General features: G+C 32.2%; 2 protein-coding genes and 1 long non-coding RNA gene across 3 annotated transcripts in view; 1 reads left to right on the forward strand and 2 right to left on the reverse strand.

Moving 5' to 3' along the window:
• LOC145959287 (uncharacterized) overlaps nucleotides 1–9,360 on the forward strand; it is a 103,938-nt gene extending 94,578 nt beyond the window's left edge. Inside the window, exon 3 of the long non-coding RNA XR_014434969.1 lies at nucleotides 9,271–9,360. This is a non-coding gene — a long non-coding RNA (uncharacterized LOC145959287). The remainder of the gene's footprint in view (nucleotides 1–9,270) is intronic.
• Nucleotides 1–15,504, reverse strand: part of LOC145959328 (serine/threonine-protein kinase NLK-like) — a gene marked incomplete at its 5' end in the record, with an annotated part of 149,779 nt that extends 134,275 nt beyond the window's left edge. The window contains one exon of the mRNA XM_083078080.1: nucleotides 15,428–15,504. Coding sequence (XP_082934206.1) covers nucleotides 15,428–15,504 — 77 coding nt within the window. The remainder of the gene's footprint in view (nucleotides 1–15,427) is intronic.
• A 948-nt stretch (nucleotides 15,505–16,452) lies between these two features.
• LOC145959281 (neuropeptide CCHamide-2 receptor-like) overlaps nucleotides 16,453–21,199 on the reverse strand; it is a 31,587-nt gene continuing 26,840 nt past the window's right edge. Inside the window, exons 9-10 of the mRNA XM_083077962.1 lie at nucleotides 16,586–16,689; nucleotides 16,453–16,512 (exon numbers count right to left, since the gene is read on the reverse strand). Of these exons, the coding sequence (XP_082934088.1) occupies nucleotides 16,484–16,512; nucleotides 16,586–16,689 (133 nt within the window). The 3' untranslated portion in view covers nucleotides 16,453–16,483. The remainder of the gene's footprint in view (nucleotides 16,513–16,585; nucleotides 16,690–21,199) is intronic.

The raw sequence follows: 21,199 nt of genomic DNA on the forward strand, positions 1-21,199 counted from the left end.
TTCCGAAAATTTGAAATTAATCAGCTGTTCTTTTTAAACGTAAAATTTAGAGAACTTTAGGATTTGGAAAGGATTATCTGGGGAATTTGCTGAAATTAATCAGCTGTTCTTTTTAAACGCCAAATTTAGAGAACTTTAGAATTTTGAAAAGATTATCTGGGGAATCTATTGAAGTTAATCAGCTGTCATTTTTAACGTAAAATTTAGAGAACTTTAGGATTCTGAAAAAATCTTATCCAGGGAATTTGAAATTAATCAGCTGTTCTTTTTAAACGAATCTAGAGGAGCAGAGAGACAAACAGTAAAATATCTTCTAATAAAAGATATGGAGCAGTTTTATTTACAATCGGAGATATCTTTATCATTTGATAAGTCGATAATGTCGACAATATTAATGACAGTATATTTTCGAACTAAATCTCTTTCGAAAACTGTAAAAAACTTTAGTAATTTTTTCATATGCCATTCATCATGAAAGGGATTTGAAGTCTGTTTCAATTCTCTAACGGTATGCAAGATATCAAAAATATCTTTAAAAATTCTTTTCCGAAAAAAAAACTTGTTTCGAAAATATCATTAAGAAATTGTCAATATTCTTTTATTTTTTAAAAGCATTTATTAAATAATAAAAATATCTCTGATTGTCTTCATTCATATGTAAGTCAATAACTGCTAAATGTCTCTGTTGAAAGATATTTTATTTTACTTTCTCTGCTTTCTACATACATTCGAAAAAAATGACACCCTGTAGTACTTTCTTTCGCCATCCAGTCGAATAAATTAAAAAAAAATTCCACGAGAGCGAGAGACGTGCAGCGTAATGATACAATGTAACAATAAACGCACAGGTGCACAGGTGAGCCTTCGCGGTTTCGCATTTGCATCTGCACCGGCGATGCGGGCCCGAGCACGAGCGCATCGCGATCGCGTTGCACCTGCACCGAGTGCAACGCGTGACGCGCGCAGACTTGACACTATTGCTTTGTACCTTTTACGGCGCGATTATGGAACGTGCGAGTGCGAGCGAGCATTTATCGCGGAGACTGGTCGGCCCCTGCTCGCCCGCGTCAAGGTTACCGCCGACGCGGCAGCCAGGTAGGTCGCCAGGTAAGAGTCAATTGAACGACGCGCGACGTTGGATGCGACGAGAGGGACATTAAGGCGACGACGGGAATGACGGGGGACAGAGGAGCGGAGAGAGAGACCGCGAACATTTTACAGAGTCTCCGCGGAACGCGCTCGGTTATGCGAGTAACGAGCGATTTATGGCCGTGTCTGCCTTCGCCGCAATTTTTGCAAGTTATTATATATATATATATATATATATATATATATATATATATATATATATACAGGGCGATCCTGAAAAACGATCCGTCTATAAAATGACATATTCCTGACACCATTCTAAGACAATTTTTCCTTTACCAAAATTTGATTTGAAGCGTAGTTTTTGAATTATGAGCAAAAATAGTTAGTAAATCACGCGTCGGGTACAGAAGGCAGGCAGGAGCGGCGCGGCGTGCCGCGAGCGCGGGCGCAGCTGACCGCCCGACGGGTGATTATCACCGCATGAGTCGCTAACTATTTTATCTTATAACATAAAATTATGCTTTAAATAAAATTTTGGTAAAGAAGAAAATGTCTTAGAATTACGTCAGAAATACGTGTTGCTTAAAATAACGTTATTTTAATAATGAAAAGTTGTTCCGGATCGCCGGCCGTCCGACGTTGCAATCAGCTGATTGCTACACGCGATGTGTGTATGGCGGAGTGTGTGCGTAAGAGAGAGAGAGAAAGAGAGAGAAAGAGGGAGAGAGGGAGGGTAGGAGGGACAGACATTCATACACACGCACGCACTTTTTTTCTCACTCTCTTTCTCTCTTTTACGCAACACTCATACACTCTCTCATTCAGTCTCTCACTCACACTCTCTCGATCACTCACTCACTCACTCACCTGCTTACTCACTTGCTCATTCACCTTGTAGCAGCGTAGCGAATCTTCATGCTATGTATTGTTGTATCTGCTGCACGGTTATGATTGCTAGAGATGCGCGACACATTGAAATTTTTTCGATTATTAGTCTCACACTCGATTGACACAATACAGATTACGCGATAACGAGTTTACTGTTTATTCACTCACTATTGATTTATCGATACCAAAAATTACTTTCAAAGAAACGCGAATGCAAACAGCACATGACTCGACGCGAAGCGACGGACCGCGGAGACTGCGCGACCACAAGAGTTATGTTGCCAGAAACGCGACACGCGACATCTAACAAACGACTTGCGCGTGGCGCGTGATTGACGCGAGATAAGACGAACGATCGGCTAAAACCTTCGCATTGCGAATGCGGTAGAAAACATGAAACGTATAATGACATACTTAAAAAATTAATTATTTATAATAAATAAGGTTTTAGCCGATCGTTCGTCTTATCTCGCGTCAATCACGCGCCACGCGCAAGTCGTTTGTTAGATGTCGCGTGTCGCGTTTCTGGCAACATAACTCTTGTGGTCGCGCAGTCTCCGCGGTCCGTCGCTTCGCGTCGAGTCATGTGCTGTTTGCATTCGCGTTTCTTTGAAAGTAATTTTTGGTATCGATAAATCAATAGTGAGTGAATAAACAGTAAACTCGTTATCGCGTAATCTGTATTGTGTCAATCGAGTGTGAGACTAATAATCGAAAAAATTTCAATGTGTCGCGCATCTCTAGCAATCATAACCGTGCAGCAGATACAACAATACATAGCATGAAGATTCGCTACGCTGCTACAAGGTGAATGAGCAAGTGAGTAAGCAGGTGAGTGAGTGAGTGAGTGATCGAGAGAGTGTGAGTGAGAGACTGAATGAGAGAGTGTATGAGTGTTGCGTAAAAGAGAGAAAGAGAGTGAGAAAAAAAGTGCGTGCGTGTGTATGAATGTCTGTCCCTCCTACCCTCCCTCTCTCCCTCTTTCTCTCTCTTTCTCTCTCTCTCTTACGCACACACTCCGCCATACACACATCGCGTGTAGCAATCAGCTGATTGCAACGTCGGACGGCCGGCGATCCGGAACAACTTTTCATTATTAAAATAACGTTATTTTAAGCAACACGTATTTCTGACGTAATTCTAAGACATTTTCTTCTTTACCAAAATTTTATTTAAAGCATAATTTTATGTTATAAGATAAAATAGTTAGCGACTCATGCGGTGATAATCACCCGTCGGGCAGTCAGCTGCGCCCGCGCTCGCGGCACGCCGCGCCGCTCCTGCCTGCCTTCTGTACCCGACGCGTGATTTACTAACTATTTTTGCTCATAATTCAAAAACTACGCTTCAAATCAAATTTTGGTAAAGGAAAAATTGTCTTAGAATGGTGTCAGGAATATGTCATTTTATAGACGGATCGTTTTTCAGGATCGCCCTGTATATATATATATATATATATATATATATATATATATATATATATATATATACGACCCGCGATAACTTTATACGCGAGAGAATATTAATAATATATGATCAATAAAATTTAGTTAAAAGGCTACAAGAACCAACGCAATGGTGGAATATGTATATGCAAAAATAAAACGGTTATTACAATACAATAACCATATGAAAATGTTTATTTAATTTAAACATGACAAACGCCGCGTTTCAATCCAATTCGGATCCTTTTCAATGTCGAATAACAAAGTGAGTAATAAACATTAAGATAAAAACAAAATTAACAGTCATAGGAGAAATGTAAATAAGTTTCGGAACAACGCAAAGTAAAAAAAAAGTCAAAAAATTCGGAAGCAAATATATGTAAAATAACGGAAAATTTAAACCGTCAATCACAAAAAAGGAAAAAACGCATCGCATTAACGTATCGCCACAGAAAAACCGAAAGCAACTCGTACCGCATATCCTCAATGTACCGTTAAGAACGAGCTGATCCTCTCCAAAACAAAAACCGGAAGGAAATCCCACATACAAGTCCATGCCCATTTCCAAAAGAAAAAACAGTCAAAGATGCATAAATCGATGACCAGTTGGAAACTTGATGGTCCAAATATGTGCGAGTAAAAGTTTAAAAATATGACACTCTAAAAAAGAAAAAACAAGACAGAGCAATAATTTAACAAACAATCCGGAAACTACTTAAGAGAATCTGTTCGCGAATGAGCACGGACTGCCGCGACAGTGCAGAGTTTAAGAATGCGACGAACGGACAACCACAAGCTAATTAGTAATTGTTAAGTAAACTGGACACGACACGTAATTTTTTTGTGTTTTTGAAAGTTTTATTTTTAGACACCACACAATAAAGAAAAGTATATCTATTATGTACAATGATTTCAGACAACGCGCCCGAAGAGTGTACGATTCGTGAAACTGAGCGGTTTTAACAAGCAAACGGTTTAAGGGGATGCCGGAGTCCTGTTTTACCGATAAAGTGTTATATTTCATTTTTGTCCGAAATCTTTTTATTAGTTGCACAAAATAATAAATGTTCCTCCACGATTAAAGTACATACAGAAACAAAGCGGGAACTTCCTGATTTTATATTAATAATTTAAAAAAATTGGAAAATCGTTAAAAGGTCATAACAATATTTGCTTAATATAAAAGTTTTGCAGTTTGTATGCACAAAATAAGATAGGTTCCCGCTAGAGATTGTATGAAGGAAGATAAATGAACTTTTAGAAATGAGTTTAGAAGCCTAATGAAAAAGATTTCGGTAAATAAACCGAAATCTTTTTCATCTAAACTCATTTCTAAAAGTTCATTTATATTCCTTCATACAATCTCTAGCAGGAACCTATCTTATTTTGTACATACAAAGCAAATATTGTTACGATTTGACCACAGAAGCCGATAAAAAACTGTAATTTTTCAATTTTTTCTTAATTTTTAACATAAAACCAGGAGATTTCCGCTTTGTTTCTGTATCTACTTTAATCGTGGAGGAGCATTTATTATTCTGTGCAATTAATAAAATGATTTCGGACAAAAATGAAATATGACATTTTATCGATAAAACAGTACTCCGGCATCCCCTTAACAGAATGAAGCGGTTTAGCGTGAATACTGCGAGCAGCGAAAAGTGCGAGACTTGTTGGGTCCACACTCGGTGCCCATTATATAGTGAGCGGAATATTGGGCCCGCTGTGACGTGGACCAATTAATTTCGTATTTTGGCAGTGACCTCAGAGCGCCGCGCATTATTGGCCGCCGATGAGGTCTGACATCGATGTTTTAGCGGTTGACATGCGCGTGATCTTTTTCGATCAGCTGATTGGCGATCAGCTGATCGTGACGTATGGGCGCGCATGCCCGTACGTTGCGCTGACGTTGGCGACGGTTGGCATTGTTTTGCCAAATGTTTATAACGAGCGTTTCTTTTGCGGCGCAAAAAATGTAAGACAACTTGAACGTTCGAGTTTTTCTGATAAATCGAAGGCTCGAGAAGGTTTTTGATGCCCGTTAAATTCGAATTCTTAAATTATAATTGCTGATTATTGCTTATGCGGTTTATCGAATCGAGATAATTTTATGATTTTCGAACAGAATCCTTCATATAAAGCAAGACTAAAGTTAATATAATAAAATCACATACCAGTCTCTAAATTTGAAAGTGATCTCAAATTAAAAAATCGACACAAAGGGAGAGCAAGTTAAGCACAACTTAACGTTCCAATCAACAGAGCCGAACTGAGGCACATGGGAATCACGTATAGCCAAGTAACGTGAAACATCAAAAAGAGGGGGGGAGGGAAAAGGAAGGAGAAGAACAAAACGTCACAGAAGGAAAGAAGACAGAACGAAGGAAAAATTCAAAAAATCAATACGAACATTTTTTTATAATGAGCAAATACAGCTTATCCAAGAAATCGGTATCGCTCTGAATGTTAAGGCTATGATTCTGACTAGAGATATGTAACATCTCAGCAATTAGTCTCTTTTTATATCTAGGCTCCTCCTCCAAAATGGAAACATTCTCCCAATCAAACTCATGACCATTCAATCTATGAAGGGACACAACTGAGAGAGAACCAGAAGATTTATTGATATCAGAACGATGTTCTTTAATTCTGGTCAGTAACTTCCTTTTAGTTTGTCCCACATACGAAGCATCACAGTCTAAACAACTAATTTTATAAATGACATTCACGTGATGGAATTTAGATACCGGATCCTTGTACAATCTAATAAGGGATTTTAATTTGTTATTAATTGTATATGCCAATCTTCTGTTCGCATAACTCTTTATGTTAGAAACAAAACCTCTTGGAAAGCTTGACGAAAAAGGAATGGTGAAGAAAGGAATAAGAGAGGAGGAGGATTGAGTGAGAGCAGTTTCGTCATTGTTCACGTTAGAGATTAAAAACTTTAATCTTTGAGAAATAGTATGAAAAATAAATTTAATAGGATAACCATTGCCTAATAAAGTCGAAATAATAAAAGAAAGATTCTCATTATGAAACCGTGGATGTGAAAGTTTAAAAATTCTATCAGTCAATCCAATGATAACTCCTTTTTTATGTGACAGAGGATAGTGTGAGAAAAATGATAGAAATCTTCCTGAAAAGGTCGGTTTCCTATACCAATTAAATTCAATATAGTTATTGTTGATTATGATAGTTGTGTCCAGGAAATTTATACTATTGTTGTTTGAATATTCAATGGTAAACCGTAGTCTATTGTCAAGCGAATTAAAAACCTGGAAAATATGCTGGAAGTATTGTTTAGGAGCAGCAAGAACAATATCATCAACATAGCGAACATAAAAGGGAAGGGAAACAGGAAGAGACGAAATTGCTCTGTCTTCTAAATCAGACATAATAATATTCGCTAAGATAGGGGAGAGAGGAGGTCCCATGGGAGTGCCAAAAATCTGTTTATATATGACATTGTCAAATTGGAAGTAGGTGGAGTCCATAATAAGTTTTAAAGAAATCAAAAATTCATTATAAGGAATGTTGATGTTGTTTTTAATTAAATGCCATCTTTTGGCAATTCCTCCAATAACCAAATCTAATGGAACATTAGTAAAAAGACTCTCCGCATCCAATGAGATTAATAATATATATCAAAGAAATTAATATAACAAAATTGTGCGAATAAGAAATATATGATAAACACACTAGACACGTATGCATAAACGAGTTTGAGTGAAATGAATATCGTATTTTATATAAATTTTTGTAACAAATTTTATAACAAAATTGCTAACAAGATTTTTTTGTAACAAATTTTGTAACAAAATTAATAACAAAATTGGTAACAAAATGGTTATTTTTTTTTAAACAAATTTTGTAACAAAATTGGTAACAAAATTTACTTCATATTTAATTACAATATACATAATGTACATGACACATCATTCTTCAAATACAATTTATGGAGATTTTCTAAAATAAATATCGTTAGCTTTGTAAGAATTTTCAATTTTTTTATCAGAATATAAAATATAAAATACTTTTTGAAATAAATTTTTGAGAGAATATTCTCTTTAAATTCTCTTAAAATATCAGTATTGCCGAAACGCTTCTCGCTTTCTAAGTTTCAGGTAGAATCATATTATCTTTCCGTTAATAATTAGGATTGTCAACAGGTATTGCTAACAACGTACAGAGGTTAAAATTGAATCGATACGTTACCGAATTTATGGACAAGTGCATTGTGCTACAACTGGTGCATCGGTATATACCGATTTTTTGTTTTTGGATCATGCTTTTTATTTTCTCTTTTCTTTTTTTTCTTTTTTTGTGTTTGTTAACCGTGAGCAATTTAACGCGACAAAACAGCCGTTTTACAGCAACAATACTATTTCGACGACCACTTTTACTTTTCAATTTACGAGGCGAAAGGTAAAAAAAAATAGGAATAAAGGACAAAACATTAAAGATTTTCTCCTTGCCATAAGGGCTGATTCGGGAGAAGAATTTCGAATTCTGGCATTTTAAAATCTCGCAGAAAAAAAACAATTAATTATAAATGAGCTAATTTCTTTAAGAAATGATTGTTTCGTATTACACGTAAATAAGAAAAATTGAATAAATAAAAAAAATAATAATAAAATAAAATAATTAATAAAATAATTAATAATAAATAAATAAAAAATAAAATAATAAATAAAATAATAAATAAAAAAGATATATTTTATAATGAAAATAATAATTGAAAAAAATAAATTTAAAAAAATATAATTACAGATATAAAAGATGTCATTTATTTTATATTGGTAATAATTTTTTATAATATTGTGCTATAATTATTATTGCTATAGTACCGATATTCTTGTTTAACTGTAGTTTTAATACATTTTAATGAAAAAATATAATATTCGAAACGTTCGAGGCAAACCAGAAGGGTGATCAAGCGAATTATCCCTAGGATCATAATGTATTTTTGCCAATCGTAAGATCAGTGTGTGTGTGTGTCGCGCGTATGACATTCATATTACAACACAAATACATTCATATTGCAACGCGCTCGCGTTTATAACCGCGAGGAGCGAGTGTAAAATTGAATTTTTTCGCTCGCCGACGACGACGAACTAATTCAATGCGTTTCCCGGATTGATTCGCGCTTATAACAACAACCGCGAAAGCGGCGCGTCCGAATTTCGATATTAAATCTTTCTGATCAAACGACCATCGAAGCTCCCACGAAAGCCGAACGCACGCTTTTTCGCGCTTTTATATGATTTCCATCGCTGAACATTATTTAGTAACGACAACTATCCCCCCTTACGATTCGGTTTTTATACATTTCTCATCGTGCCGACGATCTAGCTATAATAATCTTTTTCATTAAAGTTCTTTAAAAATTAAATTCTGTCCCTCTAGTGATTTCTAATAATATTTTTGTTTACAAAAATTTTCGCCAAATTATTGTTTTGATTAATTGAGTTTTTTCACATTTTAAGATAAGCATCAAAAAAAGAATTTACAGAACTAGTTTTTAACTTTTTTTTCTTTTCTATAATGTATAAAAATTGTAATAAAAACTGTATATACAATTATATAAATTAACTGTAAATATAATATTTTTTATATTAGGAAAATAAAGAGAGTAATCATAAAAAATAAATTTAAAACATTTTCCTTCTTTTTTGTTATTTTCACGAAATTTTTACGCAATTTTATCTCGAAAATACAAAACTTTTTGCATTTAAAAAGATGATCGATAATCGTTTTCTCAGTGACATTTTTAATTATTCGAACAAATATCGACAATGTATTGGAAAATTAGTAAACGTCAAACTCGTGATTATTTGTCTAGAGAGAAAGCGAAAAACGTTTTTTCTGGAGCTGCAAAAAGATAATTGAAAGATTCCAAAGTCGCGGGAATGGCAGCCAGAAGGGAAGAGAAAAAGCTATGTCACGCCGGAAATACCAAGAACACATACTCCGACAACTTCCCGTCTCGTGTAGGTGGCTTAACTTCAGACTGAAAGATAACGTGCGATTTCGCAGTCGAATCAGAAAAGTTTGAAAAAAGCCAGCAAAATTACTTTACAAATTAATCAAGAAATTAATTATGAATTGAATTCTAATTAAATATAATATTAGTAATCACAGTACGAATTTTTATTACCCAATTTCCGTCTTTTACATATTATGTTTATAATTTCCTATATATACAGGGTGAGCCATTTTAATTAACGCACGCAATTATTTCGGAAACAAAGCATTTTAGAGAAAAATGTTTCAGACAAAAGTTTTATGGTTTCGAGGGGGCCATAAGATGGTATCATTGGTTTGACCTTGCAGAGTTATTTGAAGGTCACATGAAAGTCACCTTCAATTTCTTAAATGGAACCTACTATTTGTCATTGCATATTCTTGTAGCTTATCTCGAGAGCTTTCCAAAACACTATAATTAAATACTTTTTTGTTAAGTACTTTTTGAGTTATGAGGCTTGAAATAATTTCTTAATTTTACATAAACCGTAAAATATCTTGTAAAATATTCATTTTTCGATTATCTTACCTTAATACTTTTATGTACAAAATAATGAGAGGAATCAATTGGTGTAAAGAAAACACATAGTTGTTTTTAAGAAAAAATATGGAATTGTTAATTGCAAATTACATATTTTTTCTTCAAAACAACTATGTGTTTTTTTTACACCAGTTGATTCCTCTCATTATTTTGTACGTAAAAGTATTAAGGTAAGATAATCGAAAAATGAATATTTTACAAGATATTTTACGGTTTATGTAAAATTAAGAAATTATTTCAAGCCTCATAACTCAAAAAGTACTTAACAAGAAAGTACTTAATTATAGTGTTTTGGAAAGCTCTCGAGATAAGCTACAAGAATATGCAATGACAAATAGTAGGTTCCATTTAAGAAATTGAAGGTGACTTTCATGTGACCTTCAAATAACTCTGCAAGGTCAAACCAATGATACCATCTTATGGCCCCCTCGAAACCATAAAACTTTTGTCTGAAACATTTTTCCGTATCTGTCTTAGGTACAAAGAAATTTGGGTGCATAGATTAAAATGGCCCACCCTGTATATATTATGTTTATAATTTCCTATATATATCATATATTTGGATTTATCTAATTTAATTTTCTGTATTTAATATATTAATTTAATATATTTAATTTAATATACTTAATTTAATTTTCGGCATTTATCATATGTTTAATTTAATTTTTTGCCTTTATCAAATATTTAACTTTTTTATTTGTCATAATTATTAATACTTTGAATATTTATTTTATTTTATCTTCCTTTTTAATGGAAAGGAGAAATCTTATGAAAGAGGGAAAGAGAGAGAGATGTCTTGATTGGAGCATCTCGAAGAGAGGCGAAGCAATTAAGGCGAGCGATCGATCGCGTGGCGTTTCTGCCGGCGCTACTTTTTCCGGCAGGAGAGAAGAGACCATCGATCGATCCAGGACGAGAGCGGTCCAGGACGAATGGGGGATCCGAGGACCTCTGTTAAGCCAGCAGAACCAAATAAGCAAAATCAAATCAAACCTATCAAATTATGTAGTACCTATTTTGTACTAATTTGTACCACTAATAATAATTTTGTACCTTGTGCAATTTTGAAAAAAACGGTGACACTGCCACCTTAATATTAAGCCAGCAGGACCACAATAAAAAAAAGAAAATCAAGTACAGAAATATAACGGACTGAATTTGTACTAATTTGTACTATTAATAATAATTTTGTAACATGTGCAATTTCGAAGAAAACCATAACACTGCCACCTTAATATTAAGCCAGCAGGACCACAATAAAAAAAAAAAAGAAAATCAAGTACAGAAATACACTAGACTGAATTTGTACTAATTTGTACCATCAAAAAAAACTTAATATATTCATCCCTTCTGCTTCAAACAACCCCCAATTGAATTTAGCCCTATCAGTCTCAAGAGTAAAGTACTCGTTCCCATTAGCAGAATCAATCGCTACTTGTACATTCGACGTAGCATAATTTGTACTATCAAAATATAAAGTTTTAGATTTTGTACCCTCGCCGATTATTCAAAAACTACCCCCGACCCTCATCAGTCTCAAGAGTAAAGTACTCGTTTCCATTAGCAGAATCAATCGCTACTTGCACATTCGATGTGGCATAATTTGTACTATCAAAATATAGAGTTTTAGATTTTGTACCCTCGCCGATTATTCAAAAACTACCCTCTCATCAGTCTCAACAATAAATATAAAGTTTCAATTTTTATACCGTATTGTTCTTTTTTAATATTACATTCAGCAATAAAACTTATTCCTTTTTATGATTCTGTATATAAAATATCGAATAAGTATATTTATATTTTGATAATACAAATTATTAATTAAGAACTTATTCTTTTTTATGATTCTGTATATAAAATATCGAATAAGTATATTTATATACAGAATCATAAAAAAGAATAAGTTTTATTGCTGAATGTAATATTAAAAAAGAACAATACGGTATAAAAATTGAAACTTTATATTTATTGTTGAGACTGATGAGAGGGTAGTTTTTGAATAATCGGCGAGGGTACAAAATCTAAAACTCTATATTTTGATAGTACAAATTATGCCACATCGAATGTGCAAGTAGCGATTGATTCTGCTAATGGAAACGAGTACTTTACTCTTAAGACTGATGAGGGTCGGGGGTAGTTTTTGAATAATCGGGGAGGGTACAAAATCTAAAGCAGGAATTGAATTGATTCCGAATGTGAAAAAAGAAAAATTTACACAATTATTTGAACGGCAGACTATTTAGCAAGTCATATAAATTATGAAAATTATAAAATTCCAAGTATTAGATATAAATCTTGCTATTTTTAAAATTTATATTATATATATAAATCTTAATTTGATATTAAATAATTGTTAAATTAAATTAGATGAACCTTGAATTTTTTATGTGAAATTTTAAATTGTACATTTATAAATTTGAGGAAAAATCTTGTAAATTTGAAATTTAATTATATATTTTTAGATTAATAAATACTTGTTAGTTACATGAATTTTTTACATTATTTGAATGTTATACGCGTATAAAATTATTACTTAAAACCGTATAAAATTATTACTTATAAAAAATATGATTTCAGATAATATTTTCCGAGCAAAAACGGAAGAAAAGGAGAAATAAGTTTATCTTGAAAATAAATACAGATGCATAGAGTATTTGTACTATCGCCTCCAGGACTTAAATTATGAATGACTAGAGGAACTAGTATGACAGGCTGGAAAAGGGTGATTAATGTGAGCTTCGGGAGGAAGCAGCCGCGACCTACAAAAATTCTCGGCTTCCTTCGGGCTATTTCGGACACGAGCCGCGACGGCTTTCCTAATTCGAGGTCTCGCTTCGCGTGAAAGAGCGAAACGCCGCCACAGGCATCTCAGCATCTCCTCCCTCGCTCTCTTTTCCTCTCTCGCGTACGGTACATTGATATTAATGTCATCCCAACGGCCATGAGGCATTCTTAATGAGAGCGATCGTCGCTCGTGCCACGAGCTATCCTTATTCCTTATTCAATTCAACAATGCGACTCCACGTGTCCCATGTCGCCTTTTAATTCCCTGCCAAAAAAGGCTGCTAATCATGTCTCCAAGCAATTATAGACGGAATTCTTAGTAACATTTTTTATTTCTTTTTTTACTAGAAATTATATATATTATAAAAGAAACTATTTTTTTTGTGTATTTTATACTTAAAGCAACTCTCGGCTATATAAAGTATTTTAAATGGGACGCACGGCCTTATTCGCCGATCATAAGTCTTTAAATTAAAAGAAATGTCGCGAGATATCGATATCCTTCTTCTGTTTTATACAATAGAAGATTTTAAAAAATTTCTCTTTAATTGCTAAAAATTTTTAACTATGAAAAATCACGTTATACATCAATTATTTTTTTTATATTAAAATATGTATTGTGTTGCATGTATATTCTTTATCTTAAAAATGTCACATGCATATATATATTATAAAAATCCTCTCTTACTATAATATAAATGGAATATCTCGTTATTTCAACAACAATGATTAGCATAGAATAGAATTGTTATTAACGACGTATTACGATAAAACTGAATAAAAAAATAATAGAGAATGAAAGAGAACGCTCTAACGAAGCCGGACGAGTTGAGACAAGTGCTTTTCTACGAGGAAATCACTCTAAATATAACGAGACCTAAATACAACGTTGCAGCGCGAAATTACGACAGTCCGCAAGGAAACTATACTGCATACTTGAAGATACATCTCGTAATTCTCTCAGTCTATCATGCGAATTTCTTCTCATCGTGTGATTAATTCAGTAATATTAATACGGATTTATAGCTAGAGATAATGAAACATCTTTAATACATCATGTCAAGGTAAACAGCATAGACAAATTAATAGCTGTAGAAAATATCTAAATTGCATATAACTAATATATTCTGTGAACTAAATACTCAATAAATTATGAATGGTATAAAATATTTATACATAATATATTGATACTAAAGATATCAGAATACATGAATAAAATATGAATGAAACTTTTTCAATATTAAATACTAAAATATCAAAAAATGTTTAATTAATAAATGATGTTGAAAAAATGTCGGGAAAATAAATGCATTTTTCATTTTATATAATAAGAATTTATTTTGTAATTTGTGTAATTGATTAAATTAATTTAACACGAGTTATATTAAAAATCTTGCAAATTTTTTCCATCGAGAATACATTCTGAATAAAAGCAATTTATTCTCCAGTATTGTCGACCTTTAAGAGAATCGTACAAAGATGCTAGTCTCGAATCGTGCAAAGATGCTAGTCTCGAATCGTGCAAAGATTATTTTTGCGCATTAGCATGTATATTCAGGAGGAAAAAGTTGTTTTGTATCAACACAAGAAATATGTAATTGACGTTTTCATTTCGCGATAAATAAAACGAGACGTCTGTAATTCTTAGTGATGTTTGCGTTGACGGAAAAAAGAAGTCTCGTTTTCGCAGCTGCGAAGAGACGAGAGTTTAATAAACTAGCAGAGAGAGTTTTGCGGTTCGTCGCCATTACATAAGTTACTACCAGCTGTTCGCTGAATTCGGCATCAACCAAAAAAAGATTCCAGCTCGCCGAGCATACATAAATGTAGCAACGTGCCAAAAATATCGTCGTGAAAAATATATCGTAGCAACGTGTCTGCTATTTCCTTCGCTTCATCCCCCTAATTATTTTTAAGAGAAAAACTCGTCGTGTGTATTGCACTTTGAAAAAAATAGCCACAGTTTATTATTCGATTCAGTTTCGAACCGTGATTCGGCGATCGGTTTATAGCCCGACAAGTTTTTAACGATGTGCTGCATGTCATTTTACATATTAACGATATAAAATATTCTTAGAGCTGAATTTTTATTCAGATCGATTTGGAATCTTTTTTTTAATATATAAATAAAATATAAATAAAAATAAATATGTAAATAAATTTAATATAATATATAAATAAAATATCGACTTGATGCCTTCTGAATTATAAGTCCATGAAAATAACGAGTTATTGCAAACTAAATTTTACAGATAGAGTAAGCAGATTTCTTTTCAATTTAAGCAATTACAATTGTAGGATTTTAAATGTTAAGACACTGTTTTTTAGAAATATGTAAAATTTCTTATATCTTAAAAGGTTAATTTAAATACTAAATTATGATTCCAAAGTATATATAAGAGAATATAAATTTTTATTAAAAATAATAGTTAGGGATTTGGCTCAAATAAATAAATAAATAGAAATTAAAAAAAAAATCAAATCAAATCAAAATCAAAATCAAAATTAAATGAAAATTAAATTTTAATTTTTAAATTTTTATTATTAAAGAATTAAACTTGATTTTATAGGATCTGATTAATTAAACTCGATTAATTAAACTTTTGATTATAGGATATAATACATCTTGTCGCGTATGAGATCTTTTTACCTTGGTGTGAAAACCCGAGAAGAAGGTACGTAGCGGCGCGGAATACGACGACATGTTGATCTTGTTGACGACCATTGTTATGCTAGCTGCTTATTAGCTGGACTTCCCCCTCGCGATTCAAAGTCCGAAGTCTTCTCTCATCCAGTCGACGACGTTGCTCGTCTTCCGTGTAACATTGACGTGATACCTCGCGCCAAGAACAACACGTTCGTTCTCGTCTCTATCAAACGTCTCTATCAAACGTACTTATCCGCACGCTTCGTCTCGAGGTATTGCAACCATTTCAAGAATTTTATCGAAGTACGTTCGGCTGAGGAAATCATCGGCAATTCGAGGAATCTTTGATAAACCAGGATCTTGATCGTCAACGTAAACTCGACAAAGAGGACTAGTAAGTAATTCCCGTTATCAAAGTCCGTGTCATCTCCTCCACTAAAGAGTGTCTTGACCGAAATATATCTAGCTAGTTCCAAGTTCGATGTGTACAATAATACCGAATAAGGATCAAGGCTCGAGAATATCTTGAAGAGTCTGTGAAAGTAGAGATTGACACACACTGGAAATAGAATAGATTTCCTCTTCAAGCGTCACTCCAAAATCCGTTTACTTAGGAGCTTGTCAAACAGATCCTTTAAAGATCGCAAAGTCGGCGATCTGCTGCTAAAGGCCCCTATCAAGCCTCTTATTTTCGTTTCTGTCCAAAATGCCGATAAAAAATTCTCCTCGAGGGACTTTCGTGAACCTCCCAAAGAGAGTAAGCGAAAATCGATAATTGATTTCCAGGATCTCGCGCTTATCTTTGCGCATTCGATCGAAGATCAAAGAGATCTCCCTATTGACAGCACTCAAAGGAGACCCAAAGAGGCGAACTGGTAGCAGCGACAGACCGTGCACCTTCGAGATGGACGCGCGCAAGAATACTGAAGGAGAGCGCCTCGACGGCGATGTTATATATAGCCTCCCTACTCCAGGGCAAGGCTACCAGATTGCATACGCTGCGTCCAGCGGCGGCACGATTTGTATCCCCACCACTTTCGCACACTAAGGCTTAAGCTCTCATCCGTGTACGCTCGACGTTCGGTCATCTTCGGTTTACAGAGGAAGACGGATAGATTAACTTCTGTCCCCTTCTCTCCTGAGAGGTCTATTGTATCTTACCTATCTCTCTGAATACAATAGCTATGTGATCCTCGAAATCTCGAGCTGGCGAGTTGGCGATGCAAGTTGCATCGTTGCAAGTATCGCAGCGATACTTATTATCCCTAAAAAAATACCTTTTAAAAAAAGGTAAAGAAAAAGCGTCGAGTTCATCTAAAAACCGTCTCACAAAAAATAGCTATCACAAAAAGTAGCTACCTTTATGTAAAAAATTAACTCTGAAAAATTTTCACAAAAAATAGTTATTTTTATAAAAAATACTGATATTAATTATAAAAAATTGCGTCAAGTTAGGGTGCAATTTCACTTTAAGTTTGTTAGTGTTATAAAATTTTATACATATGTGCTTTTATATAATCCGCTGCTGACAAATAGGTAGAAGTTCCGTTTAAAATCTATTACATTTTTGTCATAAAGAAGAATATTTTTGTTAGAGTTGAATTAATTTTTTAAAATAAAAGATTACGTCAAATGATTTTTAAATTTTCTAGAAAATTAAAATAAGATTAAAAAAACTTATTTAAAAATTAAAAATTCAAAAAGATGAAAGATTACGTCAATAATTTTTCAATCTTCTACAAAAATACAATAATTTAATAATAATAAATTTAAAATAATTAAAAGAACAAATTTTTTTAAAAATTAAAAATGAAAAAAAAATAAATTAAAAAAATTTTAAATAAAAACCTCGGCGCGCTACCAATTTGATTGGCAATAATAATAAATAATAAATGAACAATTACATATTAACATTATTTCAATAATTACTAGGTAGCGCCGAGCTTTTTTATTTAAAATTTTTTTAATTTATATTTTTTTTCATTTTTAATTTTTAAAAAAATTTGTTCTTTTAATTATTTTAATTTTATTATTATTAAATTATTTTATTTTTGTAGAAGATTGAAAAATTATTGACGTAATCTTTCATTTTTTTGAATTTTTAATTTTTAAATAAGTTTTTTTAATCTTATTTTTATTTTCTAGAAAATTTAAAAATCATTTGACGTAATCTTTTATTTTAAAAAATTGATTCAACTCTAACAAAAATATTCTTCTTTATGGCAAAAATGTAATAGATTTTAAACGGAACTTCTACCTATTTGTCAGCAGCGGATTATATAAAAGCACATATGTATAAAAATTTATAACACTAACAAACTTAAAGTGAAATTGCACCCCAACTTGACGCAATTTTTTATAATTAATATCAGTATTTTTTATAAAAATAACTATTTTTTTTGTGAAAATTTTTCAGAGTTAATTTTTTACATAAAGGTAGCTACTTTTTGTGATAGCTATTTTTTGTGAGACGGTTTTTAGATGAACTCGACGCTTTTTCTTTATTAATATATTATACTACACATTTTCACGCGATAGATGGAGAATTCATTTTTATTCAATATTTAGAAAGAGATAAATATAATTTACATTTATGTACAATTAAAAACACAATATAATATTAAAATTATTTACAGTAATTAAGGCATCAAGATTTGAAATGAGTTCTGTTTTATTTCATATTTTACGTTTCTTCGCTTATACTTTTTACTCCCGACTGCTGCCAACCTACGGTTGGCAAAAGACGGAGGGAGTATGCGTTTCACCGAGCTCGGATCGGTACTCACAGCTTTTCTCGATAACAATAACATAGTTCGGTGTCATCTGTTGCACATCAGTTTTTTATTAACAAGGGATGGTTTAAAACATATAATTATTATTCTTTATTCTATTAATAAAAAGCGGAAAAACAATATTATTTCGCCGATACGTTCTCTCATTGGCTGCGAGCGAAACTAAGAAGCAAAAATGATTCACCAATAAGATTCGTTCTAAGCATCCGTATAGGGAAAAATATAGTTGGAGACATCTCGAAGTAGTGGCGGCAATAATAATTGACATAACCCTACATGTCAAATTATTATTGTTGATTAATGATAATAAATTGTGAAAAATTGTAAAGTTATTAAAAAATCAGCATGGATAATATGGATATATCTGAAGCAAGTGTTCCTAAACAGGTAAGCTTTTCTCTCTTTCTATTATTAATAATAATTATATTTACAGCAAAATCATAATAATAATATAATATAACACAAAGTCATAATAATAATATAATATAACATAATGAGAGAAAATAATCTTCTGCATAGCCATATAATTATGATTATATGATATTTCTACAATCATTCTTGGCTACGCAGCAAATATATAAACTTCTATGATTGCAGAAATACTATATAATCATAATCATAATTATGTGGCTACGCAGAAGATTCTCTCTCACATTATGTTATATTATTGTTGTATTATTTATTATTATGACTACGCTACAAATATATAAACTTTTACATAAATAATATAACATAATGCAAGAGTAAATAATCTTCTGCGTAGCCATATAATTATGATTATATATTTCTACAATGATTCTTGGCTACACAACAAATATATAAACTTCTATGATTGCAGAAATACTATATAATCATAATTATGTGGCTATGCAAAAGATTCTTTCTCACGTTATGTAATTGTTGTATTATTTATTATTATGACTATGCTGCAAATAAACATAATTATTATTAATAAATAATACAACAATAATATAACATAATGTGAGAAAAAATCTTCTGCGTAGCCACATAATTATGATTATATAGTATTTTTGCAATCATAGAAGTTTATATATTTGTTGCGTAGCCAAGAATGATTGTAAAAATATCATACAATCATAATTATATGGCTACGCAGAAGATTATTTACTCTTGCATTATGTTATATTATTTATGTAAAAGTTTATATATTTGTAGCGTAGTCATAATAATAAATAATACAACAATAATATAACATAATGTGAGAGAAACCTTTTGCGAAGCCATAAATGATGATATGATTATGATGGTATGATATTTCTACAATCATTCTTGGCTATGCAACAAATATATAAACTTCTATGATTGTAGAAATACTATATAATTATAATTATGTGACTATGTAGAAGATTCTGTCTCGCATTATGTTACATTATTAGATACAAATTATTACATGCATATTATTTAATAACAAAAACAAAATGTAAAAAATATAATTGTGAAATAATAAAAAAGTAATAATAATATATATAAATAATAAATAAAAAAAAAGTATAAAATAGAAAAAACAAAAATAATAATAATGATAAATAAAATAATAAATAAAAAAAGTATAAAATAAAAAACAAATAATTTAAAATAATAAAAAAAATTAATTATAAAAAATAATAAAATAAAAACAAGTAAAGAAGTAAATAAACTACAGCTTTTAAAAGAATGAAATAAAAAAAGTTTTTTAGAAAAAAAAGTACTCCCGACTGCTGCCAACAAAAAGTATAAGATAAAAAAAACAAAAACAAACAAAAAATCTAAAATAAAAAATAAATTAAATAAATTAAAAGAAAAATTATATAAAAAAATAAAGACAGAACGAAAAAGTAAATAAAAAGGAATAAAATAAAAACAAAAACAAAAAAGTAAATAATAAAAAACAAGACTTTAACTGTTCGCAAGCGAATCCGACAGTGGACAGTAAGAGCGGAAGGTCTTTCAGTAAAAAAAGTGCGCCACGTTTGACAAAACGAAAAGTGACATTTATTAAAGTCAAACTTAAAAGACAAGTGTTTAGTGCAGCGATGGAGTGATTCGCGGAACAGCGGTCTTCGCGAGCGGAATCGCGAGCGTTGCAGCGATATAAAAGCGTTTTCCGAATTCGTAAGCGGTCGTATAATGCGGTTAATCAGCGGTTTTATCTAAGAGATTGCGGAAAGTCCAAGAGAGTAAGCGGTCGTTATAAGCGGTTTACTATGCGATTTAACTAAGCGGTTTAACAAAGCGGTTTGACGAAAAGTGCGAGACTTCGACCTGCTCGCGTGCGGTGCCCGTTATAAGGCGAGCGGAATTTTGGGCCCGTAGCGACGTGGCCCAATAATTTTTGTGCTTTAGCGGTGACCTCATGGCGCCGCGCGTAATTGGCCGCCGATGAGGTCTAAGGTAGACAATGCTTTAATTGTCATGCGCGCAACCTTTTTCTGTCAGCTGATTGGCAATCAGCTGATCGTGACGTATGGGCGCGCATGCCCATACGCCTCTCATATTTTGTCGACGGTTGATGTTGTTGTTGTCACTGTTTATAATCAGCGTTTCTCGGTCGAAGAAAAAATGCGAGATAACGGGAACGGTCGCGTTTTTGTGAAGGATCGAAAGCTCGAGAAGATTCTTGACGCCCGTTAAATTTGAATCCTCGAGTTATAGAATATAATTTGAAATATTTGCGGAATTGAATTCCAGATGATTTTTATGATTTTCGAACAACTTTAACAAATATTTAATAATAAAAAATGTAAGATTAAAAAAGTTTGAAATAACATTTATATCTATTTGTAAGTACTAATAATTAATAATTAACTTCAAATTAATATTAAATATTACATTTAAAAAGTTATACAATAGGGAAGTAATAATTATTATTATTTCAATTTATTCATATTTGAATTTACTCTTTCCACATATAATTTATTATTATTAGTTCCACATTTTACAAGAGCAGTCGGAAGACGCCGCGTTAAAGCTCTAAAACGTATTT

Source organism: Camponotus vicinus, unplaced genomic scaffold, assembly GCF_025532165.1.
Source record: "Camponotus vicinus isolate PSW18456_S1 unplaced genomic scaffold, iyCamVici1.0 SCAF_1, whole genome shotgun sequence".
Classification (NCBI taxonomy): domain Eukaryota; kingdom Metazoa; phylum Arthropoda; class Insecta; order Hymenoptera; family Formicidae; genus Camponotus; species Camponotus vicinus.